Source organism: Aythya fuligula, chromosome 7 (assembly GCF_009819795.1).
Source record: "Aythya fuligula isolate bAytFul2 chromosome 7, bAytFul2.pri, whole genome shotgun sequence".
Lineage (NCBI taxonomy): Eukaryota > Metazoa > Chordata > Aves > Anseriformes > Anatidae > Aythya > Aythya fuligula.
In genome coordinates this window covers 17,160,399-17,172,853 of record NC_045565.1, presented here as the reverse complement: position 1 = coordinate 17,172,853, position 12,455 = coordinate 17,160,399, and the positions used below count along the sequence as shown (strand labels likewise).

The following is a 12,455-nucleotide window of genomic DNA, read 5'->3' as shown; positions in this document are numbered from 1 at the left end:
CTAATGCTATCCTGCCTTCTCAGCGCAGAGCATGTCTTTGTTACAGAGCAGACAGCAGCAGGTGCAGATCTGTGGAAAGGACTGTGGAAAGGACAGTGGGGCTCCCCTTTCTGTCACTGCTACCTGCTCTCGTGCAGAACACGGATGGTTTGTGTGGGTAGATAGCCTAGACAGTGTTGTCCACTCTGATGGAGGGGAATGTAAATGCAACCACATTGTCCCCCAGATGAGGTGGTTGTTCTACCTCTGCTAAAACTCGTGAGGTGCTAAGAGTAATAAGCAAGTGAGTTGGAAAGTTTGGGTGAAACTCCAAATGCTTTGTGCAATTTTTGTTTTGTTAGGTTCTACAACACTCTGGATTTTGTATTACTCTTTGGTCTATCAAGTCCATAAAGCACTTGCTGCACTTTTTAGCATTGAAGCTGCCCCCTTGGGTTAGTTGCCCTAGTGCAAAACTATGCCAGGAACAAAGCACAGAAGATTTGAACCTTGTGGATTTTGAAGATCTGGCCATATCTCATTACTCCAAAGAAACAGCACGGAAAAAAATGCGTTGTTTTTTTGATGCAAAAGTAGAATTTTGCATCAAAAGAGCAAACTGAGGTCAATTTCTTTAAGGTAAAAACCATTCCCTCTCTCAAGAGGGTGGACCTGAGATGTCCTGAATTTTTAAAGGAAATGAGAGAGTAAAGCTAAGTCTGTGATTTTACCTCCAATTTTCCCTGGTGAAAATGCAGTCTACTTGAAATAAGCCACCAAAGAGCTGACAGGAGTGTCTTCCTGAGGAGATTCCATTGTCCTCTAAGTAATCCTTCCTGTTAAACTTAATAAGGTTTGTCAGACTGCGTGTGGTTGAATTTACTAAGCTGACCATTACAACTGTATTGTGCATGTGAAATCAACTGATCCATAGTAAGCCCAAGGCTGTAGAGTAAAATAGGGTTCAATATTACACAGTTTAAGTGACTCGTAGGGCTGCTGCCTGGCTGTGTGTGTTTCACTGATGGTTTGTAGCAGGTAAGGTTTCTGCCTTCTCTGCAACTCCTAACATTTGCTACCTGTTCTGCAGGCTGGGATTTGAAATGTGCCACGAGTCGGGGTCTGACTCGTTTCCCAGCTAACAGCATGGCCCGCTCTGTGTCTGAATAAAACAAAGCAAACCTTGTGTTCATTTGTTGCCTCTCCAGCTGCCTGTGGGGGCTTCATCACCAAGCTCAACGGGACCATTACTAGCCCTGGATGGCCCAAGGAATATCCTACTAACAAAAACTGCATCTGGCAGGTGGTAGCTCCAGCTCAATACCGGATCTCTCTGCAGTTTGAAGTGTTTGATCTGGAAGGCAATGATGTACGTAACCAACTCCTGCATCTCAGAAGTGTGACTATTGGCTAACTTGGAACTGGGTAAATCCTTCGGGTACAAGCCAGAGGAGCCTGACTTGCTGGTGGAGCTTCTGGTTGTTTCCTGACCCTTGCTATAAGAAGCCAGTAATGCTGATTGTTCTCCTTGAAGTCTGAATCTTCTTTCTCCAGGGAGTGGAGAATTAAAGTTGTTCTGTTATAAATGGACTTCTTTCCTCCACCAGTTTTGCAAAATAGTAGGTGTTCTCCATCCTTAATAGGTGTCCCATCCCTCCCTTCCCTCGGGCTGCCTTTGTAAGAAAATAGAAATGAATAAAGAGGTAGTTCTTCAAGGGTAAAGCAAATAACCATGAAAAGAGCCTATTCTCTGCCCTGCCAAGGACAGGATGGATTCTGAACAAAACATTCAGGTTTCACTTCCTCCACTGGAAATGGCTCTTCCTTAATTTGGGAAGCTGCTGAAGTTCATTCGATACCACTAGGCTCTTGAATAAGGTGGGAATAATAATTTTACCTAAATTAAATGGAAAGCCTACTATTCTAATAAACACAGCCTTGCTGGAAGACTAGGGCAAGAAGGGAATGGGGTAAGAACACTGACAAAAGAGAATTGAGGGAAATCAGGAGTGTGTATGTGTATATGGATATTTTCTTTCCCTGTCAGTCAAGCCCCTGTCCCCTCTCTCTGAAATGCTCTATTCTGAGTACAATGCCTCTTCTTGGCAGGTGTGTAAATATGACTATGTTGAGGTTCGTAGTGGGTTGGCTTCTGACTCCAAGCTGCATGGCAAATTCTGTGGCTCAGAGAAGCCCGAAGTAATCACGTCATACGGCAACAACATGAGACTGGAATTCAAATCAGACAACACGGTATCCAAGAAAGGATTCAAAGTCCACTTCTTCTCTGGTATGTGTCTTGTCTCCTCTGACTGCACCTCTAATTGTTTAGTAAATTGTCTTAAACCTCCTGACGTAGTTGCATCTAAAAAGCATAGTTGCTCTGTGCTGTGTTATCTTGGTTTCTCAGTGCAGTGTATGGTCCAGTTTCGCAATGTGAGGTGCATGGATTTCATCAATGCCTCTTGTCCCTCCACAATGGAAGCAATGAGGAACCCGGTCCTAGAAATTCTCTCTGTCTCCAGTGTCATTAAGAATAGCTTTTTTTTTTTCATCTTCAGATAGCAGCTCATACCTTAGATTATCTTCTCTATCTGTTTGCTTGTGCTCTTGAACAGAGCAGCCTGAAGACGGAGGCTCATCAGAGCCTTTACAAACTTGAAAATACAGAGATTGACCAGCAGACTTTTGCCTAGGCTAGTGAATTTGTGTGATTCTTTTCCTGGTCCCTATTTGAAAAGAAAGAGGTGTTGCTGTAGGTTTCTTTTAGATAAGGAGCCTTTAATAATTCAAAACCTGCATTATGTAATGCACTTCTGTGATACATCTTATGGAATGAAAAACAGTTGAAGAAAACTCTGTATGGGCTAATAAGGTGGTGACTGGACTAATCCAGCAATAGGGGTTGGAGGTTTGTGTTTGTATTCTCCAGTCTGGATATGGGGTTCACAGCTGGTGACGGCGGTAGTCTGCCTCTCACTGGCAACTCAGTATTTATTGGTTTGATCTTGCCCAGACAAGGACGAATGCTCCAAAGACAATGGTGGTTGCCAGCATGAATGTATCAACACTTTTGGAAGCTACGTATGCCAGTGCAGAAATGGCTTTATGCTGCATGAAAATGGCCACGATTGTAAAGAAGGTAGGTCCCTGCTCTCTGCATTCAGGAAAGATGAGCTACCACAAACACAAAGAGTGCTTCAGGCCTATGTTGGAAGCTAGTTTGTGCAGCCAAGTGCCGTACCAGTCTGGGGCACTGAAAAAGCCCCTGCTAGCTGAAAAACTACTTTGGGAAAGGAAAAACAGGGCTTGTTTTCAGCTCCATCCTTTTCCCAGTCAACACGGTGGCAGGGTTGGAGACCATGTCACCGGGAGCAGGGCAGAGGAGAAGGAGGAGCAGGAGAATACATTTGGGAGTGAGGGTGCAGATGAGGTTAATGGGGCCCAGGGGAATAAACTGGTTTCTTTCACCAGCTGACCAGTTAACTCAGCCAGCTAGCGCGGCTGCACCAGGGGATGCCAAACATATAGGCCTTCCTGGGGACAAACCCAGCAGAATTGTGCAGTAATCCTGAAAGACTTTCTCCAGTGACCGAAGTCTTCCCTAGTTCTGCCATGCTTAGGGTCTCATTGGGCGGGAAGAAGCATGTAGGCCATTTCAGTGATGCAGTTCCTGTATGAGACCTACCTTGATGCCTCTGCCTCACGATCTCCCTCTCCTTCTCAAGCTGGTTGTGAGCATAAGCTGAGCAGTGCCGAGGGAATGATGAGCAGTCCAAACTGGCCTGACAAGTACCCAAGCCGGAAAGAGTGCACCTGGAATATCTCTGCAACATCTGGCCACCGAGTGAAAGTAGTGAGTGACCAGTGAATGGGAGTGCCAGGGGAGAAACATGCTCAGAATTGTGTCTCTGTCACTTTCCTTATTCTTGCTGTAGATCTTCAATGAGTTTGAGATTGAACAGCACCAAGAATGTGCCTATGACCACTTGGAAATGTATGATGGGCCCAACAGCAAGTCACCTATCCTCGGTCGCTTCTGTGGCAGCAAGAAACCAGACCCTGTGGTAGCTTCTACCAACAAGATGTTCCTTAGGTTTTACTCTGATGCTTCTGTGCAAAGAAAAGGTTTCCAGGCAAAACACAGCACAGGTAAGCTGATTCCCTGCCAATATCCCAGTGTGATGAGATGTCATCAGATCTCACTGTGTTGTTTACCAGTGAAGATCAGACCCACTTTTTTGCAAAAGGAGCTTAGCCTGGGTTTTATTTGGTTGTAAATTGTGCTAACCAGCTCTCAGACCACTGCTAGCACCATACCATAGATGCTAGCTGAGAGGTCTACTGACATCAGGTGTTCCTACTCATCTTCCCTTGTTTAAATTGAAGATGGTTGGTTGAGCAGCAGCCGCATCTGTTCCTCATCCATCCTCAGAAATTGAGGTGATACAGCTTAGCTTAGCAAGGGATGCCGCTAGGGTATATTGGCCCACACACGGAATGAGCGTATACCGGATTGGTTATGGTGGAAGTAGAGATGTGCTGTGAACAGACACAGCAAACTTGATCTTCTATTTGTGGCAGCCCAGAGGTGGGTGTGTTGTATCAAGGTTCACTTTTCTGAAACCTTTGCCAATAAGTGAACGAAGCAGACTGAGCAGCAGTGCATGTGAGAGGCATCTTCCTCACTGGCAGCGGGGAAACCAAAAGGATCAGGCTCCTCTATATTATGTGGGTCATTGGCTTCATGGATGACTGAAGACTTCACTGTTTTGTCTTAATCGGGTGCAGTGCTTAGTTACCTTCCCTGTTGTACATGTGCTGGAGGTTTTCTTTTCCCACAGACGGCCCAAAAGCGGGATGGCAAGTCTTTGTCATGAGGTAGGGCCTTTGAGGAGACTGTGTTTTGTGCCCTTTCTTCCTTCAGTGTGTGGCGGGCTCTTAAAGGCTGAAGTGCAAACTAAGGAGCTGTATTCCCATGCTCAGTTTGGGGACAACAACTATCCAGGTCAAGCCAACTGTGACTGGGTGATTGTAGCTGAAGATGGTTATGGGGTGGAGCTCATATTCCAGACATTTGAGGTCGAGGAAGAAGCTGACTGTGGGTACGACTACATGGAGATCTACGATGGTTATGACAGCACTGCACCCCGCCTGGGACGCTTCTGTGGTTCAGGGGTAAGCCATAGTGATGGTGAATTCACAGTGCTGGCTGGAGGTGGGAAAGAAGGGAACTCGTGTCCTTTTTCGGAGAGGGTCAGCAGTCACAAATTGGTGATGAGAATGCCTTGTGTGTCTGTTTTTTGCTTCTTCCCCTCTTGGTAAAGATTACAGTCATTTTATCTGCTATACGGAGTTGGTCTGAAAACCCTTCCAACTGTCTTTCCCTTGCTAAGCTAGGGCTGTGTGCAATCAGCATGGGACTGCTGCATTGCTGTGCCCTAGCCTGGCCCCAAAAGCATTGTGTGAAAGTAAAAAACTACTTCCAGAGACTGGTTTAATCCTCAGTTACTTCCTGCCTGCAGCCAAGGTACATTGCAGTCATGCTCTGGAGAGAGTGAAGGGCGGAGCTGTTTGACTCTGGGATGGTGTCCTGTCTCCTAAATTGTTATCTGTGTCCCCCTTTAACAGAAGTGACTCTGGAATTGGAGTTACTCGCTCCAACAGTGGGTGGTATTTAAAACCAGAGGTTCCATGTTTGGTTTCTCTAGGACTTCAGCGATAAAACAGAGAATGTGCTTATTGAATTTAAAGAGAAACAATCAGGCAGCCCATGTGTCACACCAGCCTGTGCAAACTGGGGAAATGGTCTGGAAAACAAGCAAAGGCATAGCAGATTGGTGCGTAGAAGTTCAGGACAGGGGGGCAGTAATCACCTACCTGCATGCTGTCAAACAGAGTGGTGGGGAAAGCATCAGTCCTGCAGAGAAGCATGGGGAGGCTATTGCAGGACACAACAGTGAGGGAAATAGCCAGTTTTGCTTGTAAGATATATGGCTAAGTTATTTTGCTGCTAGTCGACCCTGGAAGGGCCTCAGCTGCCTACAGGGTCCACTTTGCATTGTGTCATTTCCTGAAAAGATTAGGACAAATTAGAGCATACTCAGAAGGCTGGAACAAGAATGTCAAGGGAGTCCTGTGAATGTGACCTACCAAAACCAACCGGAAGAACTGGGATTGTAGAATGGACTGGCATCAGTCGTCACATGTTAAAAGGCATGCATGCAAAGAGCAAGGGTATATGCTCAGGAAAGCGGGCAGGGCAGGAGGTACTGAGTTCTCAGTATTTGTGTTTTCTGGCCAGTCTGTCTTCACTGTGAGCTTGAACTCTGGTATCGTAATGCAGTTATTTAGCATGCAAACTTGACCAATCTATGTTCTCTCTCTCTCTCTTTTTTTTGTTTTTTGTTTTGGTCTTCCTTTTCTGCAGCCTCTGGAAGAAATCTACTCTGCAGGGGATTCCATCATGATTCGATTTCACACAGATGACACCATTAACAAGAAAGGCTTTCACGCCCGATACATAAGTACCAAATTTCAGGATGCACTGCATATGAGAAAGTAATGTGACTGCTCCTTTCAGACATTCCCCATCTGAAGATTGAGACATTTAACTGTGATCTTTGTCTTTTTTTAAGCTTCTGTGCACCTGGCCTAAAGCAGTGTACAGCATTTTCTGTAACTAAAACTAAATCCAGTCACAAAAGTTCGCCTCTGAAATCATTAGCTTGACCCTCTCTTGTTAACATACCCAGGACCAAAAATTGTCTTCTAATCATATCTGTCAGGGCATAATCATTGTATTTTGCACAGCTTCCCGTGGGGTTGAGTGAAGACTGAGCTTGAGCTGAGAGAAGTCTCGGTCTCTTGAATATCCTGTCTCTAGGTGACATTTTCTAAGCATCCTGTACATGAGCTGTGTGAATGCATTTCCTGGAGCAGATGATGAGGACAGCCACCCGGTAGGATTTTCTCAAAGGACCTTGGGGAGCACCCACTCTCCCCTACAAAGTACTCTGTGCAATAAGTGAACGACCAGACGGCCAGGACTCCAAATTCCATGGCTCCTCCTATCCCATCTATTTATTGTCTTGGTTATCGTGGCTTGAGAGGTAGGAAATGGTATGGGGACGGTCTCTTTAGGGCTGCTAGCTACTTGGACCACAATGAACAAGAAGTGCCCCGTGCCTGATCTGCAGTAATTGTCACAGTATGTGTTGAATGGGCGTACTTCCAGGCAGTGGCCAAATGAAATGCTGTGGCTGACAGGGCAGTGCTTCTGTAGGAGGCAAGGCATGAATGTGTGATGGTGGCAAAGCTTAGGAACTGGAATGCTGGCAGCCTGCTCCCATTACACTACCAGGCAAGGCAGCTCAGAGGGCTGTGGCAGCAGTCCAGGCCTTATTTTAAATAAGAACTCTCTCCTCACTCCACCCGTGTTTGCTTTCCCAGTCTTGTTTATGCTGCTTCCATTCCACACTCCTGTTGTTCCTTAGTACCACTTTTTTGTGAGCCCTTCCTTTTCATAGCTGTCTGAGTTGCTCTCCCCAGAGCTCTCCACAGCTACTTAGGGGTGCTCTGTGACATCAGCTAGCCAGAGCATCGCACAGAAGGACACACTGAGTCAGAATTGGACAGAATATCTTAGCATAGTGTCACTGGTTGTTCCTGAGGCAGAGGAACACAGGCCATGCTGCAGGTCAGTTCTGGTGAACTCTGGGAACCTGTCAAATATGTGCATGCTGCAGGCACAGGATGAGGAATGGAAGAGCTCTGCTGATTTCTGCTGCTTCTCCGTTCTTTGCTAGCCCATGACCCGGTCTATTAGTTTCATAGCAGTCCTACAGCCCGGGCATGCGTGCGAGATGATGAATTAAGCACTTTGAGCTGTAAGTCTGAGATGTGCTCTGTGTTGCAGTTAATTATATATGTGGAAGCTACTGCAGCATGGACTTGCATAATTAACAGATAGCTTGGCACTTCTTTGGTAAAAAGTAGGGAAAAATGCGCTTTGTGGGGAAGCACTGTAATTGAACTGTTATGGGAGAAAAAAAAGATTTTATTAGGAATATTTCATTAAGGCACTCATGGGCAATTATGAGCTAAAAGCTGAGGTATGTTAGCTTTAATAAAGTATTTATAATCCAAGGATTACTATGTTTACATAACCAATGTACTGTCAGGCTCTGGGGTGACACCTTCTGCTTGGGTGTATGACTGAAGTGGGGGGCCAGCGCCACTGTCAGGCACAAATGACCTTTCTGGAGATGAGGCCTTTTCCAGATGGATAATAAATTGACCCATCCCTCTCCAGAAGTCCTTGAACAGAATGCGATCCAAGTATTGTGAATACTATGGGAAGCAAATGCATGAAAATATTTTCTTGCTTAGAACAAGAAAAATAAAATAATTTATACACACACATGGTTGTATGTATATAAAATGTGCATGTAGAAGAGCAGTAGTCAAAGCCTTAATTGTCATGTGACCAATACTGATCCATTGACTATAGCTTTACTGCAGACTGCATAAAACCATGTTATTTCTGTTTGTTTTTCTAGCTCTGTTTTGTTTCTGTTTTCATTTTGTGTGGCCTTTTTACAGGCAAGTCCTTTTGTCTCAAGCTGTTTGTCCATAGAGGTCTGGGAAAGTGAGGTGTGCTAGCTGGGGTCTCTTCCTTGCCCCCATTCAAGCAAAAGTGCAGTGACTCAGGTCTGGAAATAAAAGCCTGACGCCAGTCCCTGTGAAGCAGAAGGAAAGTTCCAAGTGGCAAGCAGCAGTTCAGATTTCCTGGCTCTCTAATGGGAGTAATGATTCTGGAGAGAAGTTACTGTAGAAGCTTCCTGTGTACTTCAACATCTGTGCTCTCTGTTGCGATATTTTCTCATCTTTCTCAGACTGTATTCAATGCTCTGGTTTGTTGCAATAGGGTTTGATGGATCTGCTGCATTTGTTACCATTCAAGCAGGTGTCTCTTGTGACAGTGTACTCACAACTGTTGTACTGTACGTTTCAACCAATGATCTGTGTGGAGTATTTCTGCTGTACTGACTGGGCTTAACAGTCAATAATTCTAAACATGTGAAAGTTTCTTAAGAAAAAAAAAATGAGACCCTCTAAGGTGTATATACATATTCTGGTCTTCGTGTGGTTTTACCTTTCACTAACTAAAATAATTTTTTTTAGAGGGGGAGGGAGAGGGAGGGTGTGGGGGCAATCAAAATGTACATGTGCAGAATGAGTCTCTGCATTCATTAAAGACTGGATTCAGTTGCATGTTCTGTTGTATGCATGCATTTACCACGTCGTCAAGGGGAGAGAATTTCTTAATACGTTTCTTGTTTCTGCTGACTGTTGGTTGTGTCCGCAGCTAATAGCGGGTGGGATTTCCTGTCTGCAGAAAGTAACTTTTGCTTGAGCCTTCGCTTGATTTTGGGAATCAGAAGGACACTTAGGCAGTGACACTTGGTCAGCCAAAGGCTACATCATTGTCTTGTGTTCTGTGCTGATCCTTTAGTGATCTGGGATGTAGATCTACAGTGATAAACATGGTTGTGGAAATTAGTCCATAAGTAGATTTCAAAAGAGAAAGGTCATATAGTACTCTACAGGGTAGAGCCTTCAGCAGCAGGTCCCAAAGTCTCTGGGACGTGAAACTCGTGTGTAAAGGACAGCAGGATGCGCATAAGGCAGGTGTTCCTTACTGCAGCCTTGTGGTCTACACTCCCACTGTAACAGCAAAATGTCCGGTAGCCAAGCAGCACCCAAGATGCTTTTCTTCCTCTTTTTGTCCTCTGCTTGATGCCTGTCGTGCTTCCTTACGGATCATATCTGTGTTATTCCCCCAACACATACACAGTTCATGCATGTCCCACCACCCAGTATGCTTCCTGTGGTGTGTGTCAGGGCCACTCAGAACTTCATAGTGACTGAATTTCCTCCCAGCTGCTCCCAAAGGCAGAGCAGCAACAGAAACACAGTAAGGAATAAGCATCCCCGTGCAGCCTCCTGCACCAGAGTGTTGTTGCACAGCATGACTCTGGAATGAGCCTGGATGCTGACAATCAAGTCACTTGGTAGACATGATTTCCAAAATGAGGGCCAGGAAGCCTTCAGTCACATAGCCAGTTATGGGCTAAAGTGATGTTGAAGCATTGGAAACGATGCAGACCAAGGGAAGCCAGTGGGGAATGGGAGGTAAAATAGAAGATGGAATATGAACCAATGCAGCAGCTCATGGAGAAACACTGACATCTGCAGTTGCAGCAAGGTATGTTCTCACTGTGTGCATGATCTATCTGTTGTACGTGCGGGGACCTTTCACAGGCTTATATATATATTCACTGTGGTTCAAATAGCATTGTCCTTTAATTTCTCTTTCCACTCTGATTGCCAGCTACCAGTGCTGTGGGAAATGGCCAAGCCTCATTTTAAGAGACGGGACTTAATTTTCCAGAAAGTGCCCAAGAACCGTCCAGTCACCATGTGTGAGATGCTGAAGGGAATACCTGTTGTCTGCCAGGAGATGCTTCATCCTCTAAAAGCATGAATTCAGTGGTACACCACAGTGGAGACAGAGAAGGTTGTCCACAGCAGAGAGCCGTTGGTCTCAGCATCAGGCATGAAACAAGCTGGCAGAAATCCTCCACTTTGTCCTGGCATTCCCAGTAAGCGTGCTCTGTCAGACAAGGTGTTAGCCTTAGAGAATAAAAGTAGGATTCCCCTCAGGCTGGGCTCTGGTACGAATTAAACACATCATCTGAGCCAGGAGCACTTTTGCTTGCCATAAGGCAGATAAAAAGGAGGTGGAGTCCTCAGTGCCCTGAAGCTAAGCTTTCCACGTGCTGGCCAGACTCTGCCCCCGGCAGAGGAGCTGCTTTACCAGGTGTGCTGGGATCCAGCCAGGTTACTTGACTCACCCTGACAGAAATGCCATCGTCTCTTCCTCTTTACAGGTCTGCAGTTTGTTTTTTAGCAGGAAGAGAAGCGTATCTTAAAAGGAGTGCTAACCTGGAGCCGGACAGTCAGCTGTTAGCGCGTGCAGGGATTTCTCAGGGAGGAGAGCAAAATGGTGAGTGGGAGCCGTGCTGTCTCTCTCGGTTGATGGATGAACTCAGGGGAGCGGTCAGGGCAAGAGAAGTGAGGCCATGGGAACACTCAGGTGTTTGGTGGAATGCTCCCTGGGAGCATTCAGCCCTCCTGTTTTCTGTCCCAACCAAGTCAGTCGAGCTGGCCCTTCTGCTCTCTCTGCGTTTCCCTGTAGTGCAACCAATGCTTTCTGACACCTGACTGGGTTTTAGTGTCTATCTCAGCTTTTCTGTCCTGGAGGTGTCACCTGGTGTTGGGCAGTTGGGGCAAAGTGGAAGCATGGTTGTGTTGTTTTCTTTTTTAAGCTAAACTGCAGTATAAAGCTTTCTCTTGCCCAGGATGTGCCCTTGGCAGACAGTAGCTCCTGTAGTTAATGCTGCAGGGAAATCTACCCAACTCACGTCAGGTCACTGGCACTCAGAGCCCTGTAAACATCATGCTAGAGTAATCTGGGCAATCGGCAAACAAAAGCAGGGGCACTGCAGTCATTTGTCTGCAACCACTATGTTGAATTATGCTCACTTTAAGTTTTGAAATGTCAGAGCAGGCAGATCAGGATTTTCAGCTGGGACAACTAGAAGTATTGATACATTGGAAGTCAATAGTAATTTACACGCAAAGATCCTGTCTCTCACAATGGGTAGTGTACAAATTTCCGTAATTTATTTTTTTTGCAACTGACTTGAGACAATTGCTTTAAGCTCTTGTACACTTGAGAGAAACGGGCTAGTTCTGTGTCTTGCTCCAGTGCAGAACCAGGCTTTTCCTTTAAATAAGGGCTTACTTTATACTTTCTGTCCTCAAGTGTTAAGGGATTAAGTCTTTACCCCTGGTCTGAAACTATGATTAAATAAGCTAGGAAAAGCATTTCTACTCAAATCAAGGGCTTCCAGTCAGGTTATTGCAAGGAACAAATAGACCTGTTGCTAGCTGGCAACTTGATTTTGTTAACAGTCAACGGCACACACAGATCTAGTTTCACAAATACCTTGAGCACAGAGAGGTGAACAGAGGTAAACAACACATTTTATGTGGCTCCTTCTCTTCGGACTTTCATTTAACCTGCATATGCACAGTCCTGGAAATAATCACGAAGTCCATTAAGTGTACGGTCTTGAACCGAGAAGAAGGAAATAAAATAAATGTACAGCTTCAGAGAAGATAAATATCCAAGCTCAAACATTAACAGGTCAGCTGTTCAGAAAGGCATGTGTCAGTGAGGAAGCTCAAAGAATGCACAATAGGAAGTTCAGGTGAGAACATCTCTGTTGTATTTCATTCCCAGCTGGCAGCCTGGGTGCAGCGGTACCTGGGCCTCTGGGGAGTTAGAAAGAAATCAATCCTTCTCATTTGGTGACCAGTTGTTAACTGTGTCTGCTCAGAGGCAT

At 45.5% G+C, this 12,455-nt stretch overlaps 1 protein-coding gene across 1 annotated transcript in view; it reads left to right on the top strand.

Annotated features, from left to right (window-relative positions):
- The window catches only part of LOC116491639 (tolloid-like protein 2), an 83,746-nt gene extending 74,671 nt beyond the window's left edge, over positions 1–9,075 (top strand). The window contains exons 15-21 of the mRNA XM_032191778.1: positions 1,188–1,348; positions 2,089–2,269; positions 2,996–3,121; positions 3,708–3,835; positions 3,918–4,131; positions 4,907–5,157; positions 6,410–9,075. Of these exons, the coding sequence (XP_032047669.1) occupies positions 1,188–1,348; positions 2,089–2,269; positions 2,996–3,121; positions 3,708–3,835; positions 3,918–4,131; positions 4,907–5,157; positions 6,410–6,544 (1,196 nt within the window). The 3' untranslated portion in view covers positions 6,545–9,075. The remainder of the gene's footprint in view (positions 1–1,187; positions 1,349–2,088; positions 2,270–2,995; positions 3,122–3,707; positions 3,836–3,917; positions 4,132–4,906; positions 5,158–6,409) is intronic.
- The last annotated feature ends 3,380 nt before the right edge of the window (positions 9,076–12,455 follow it).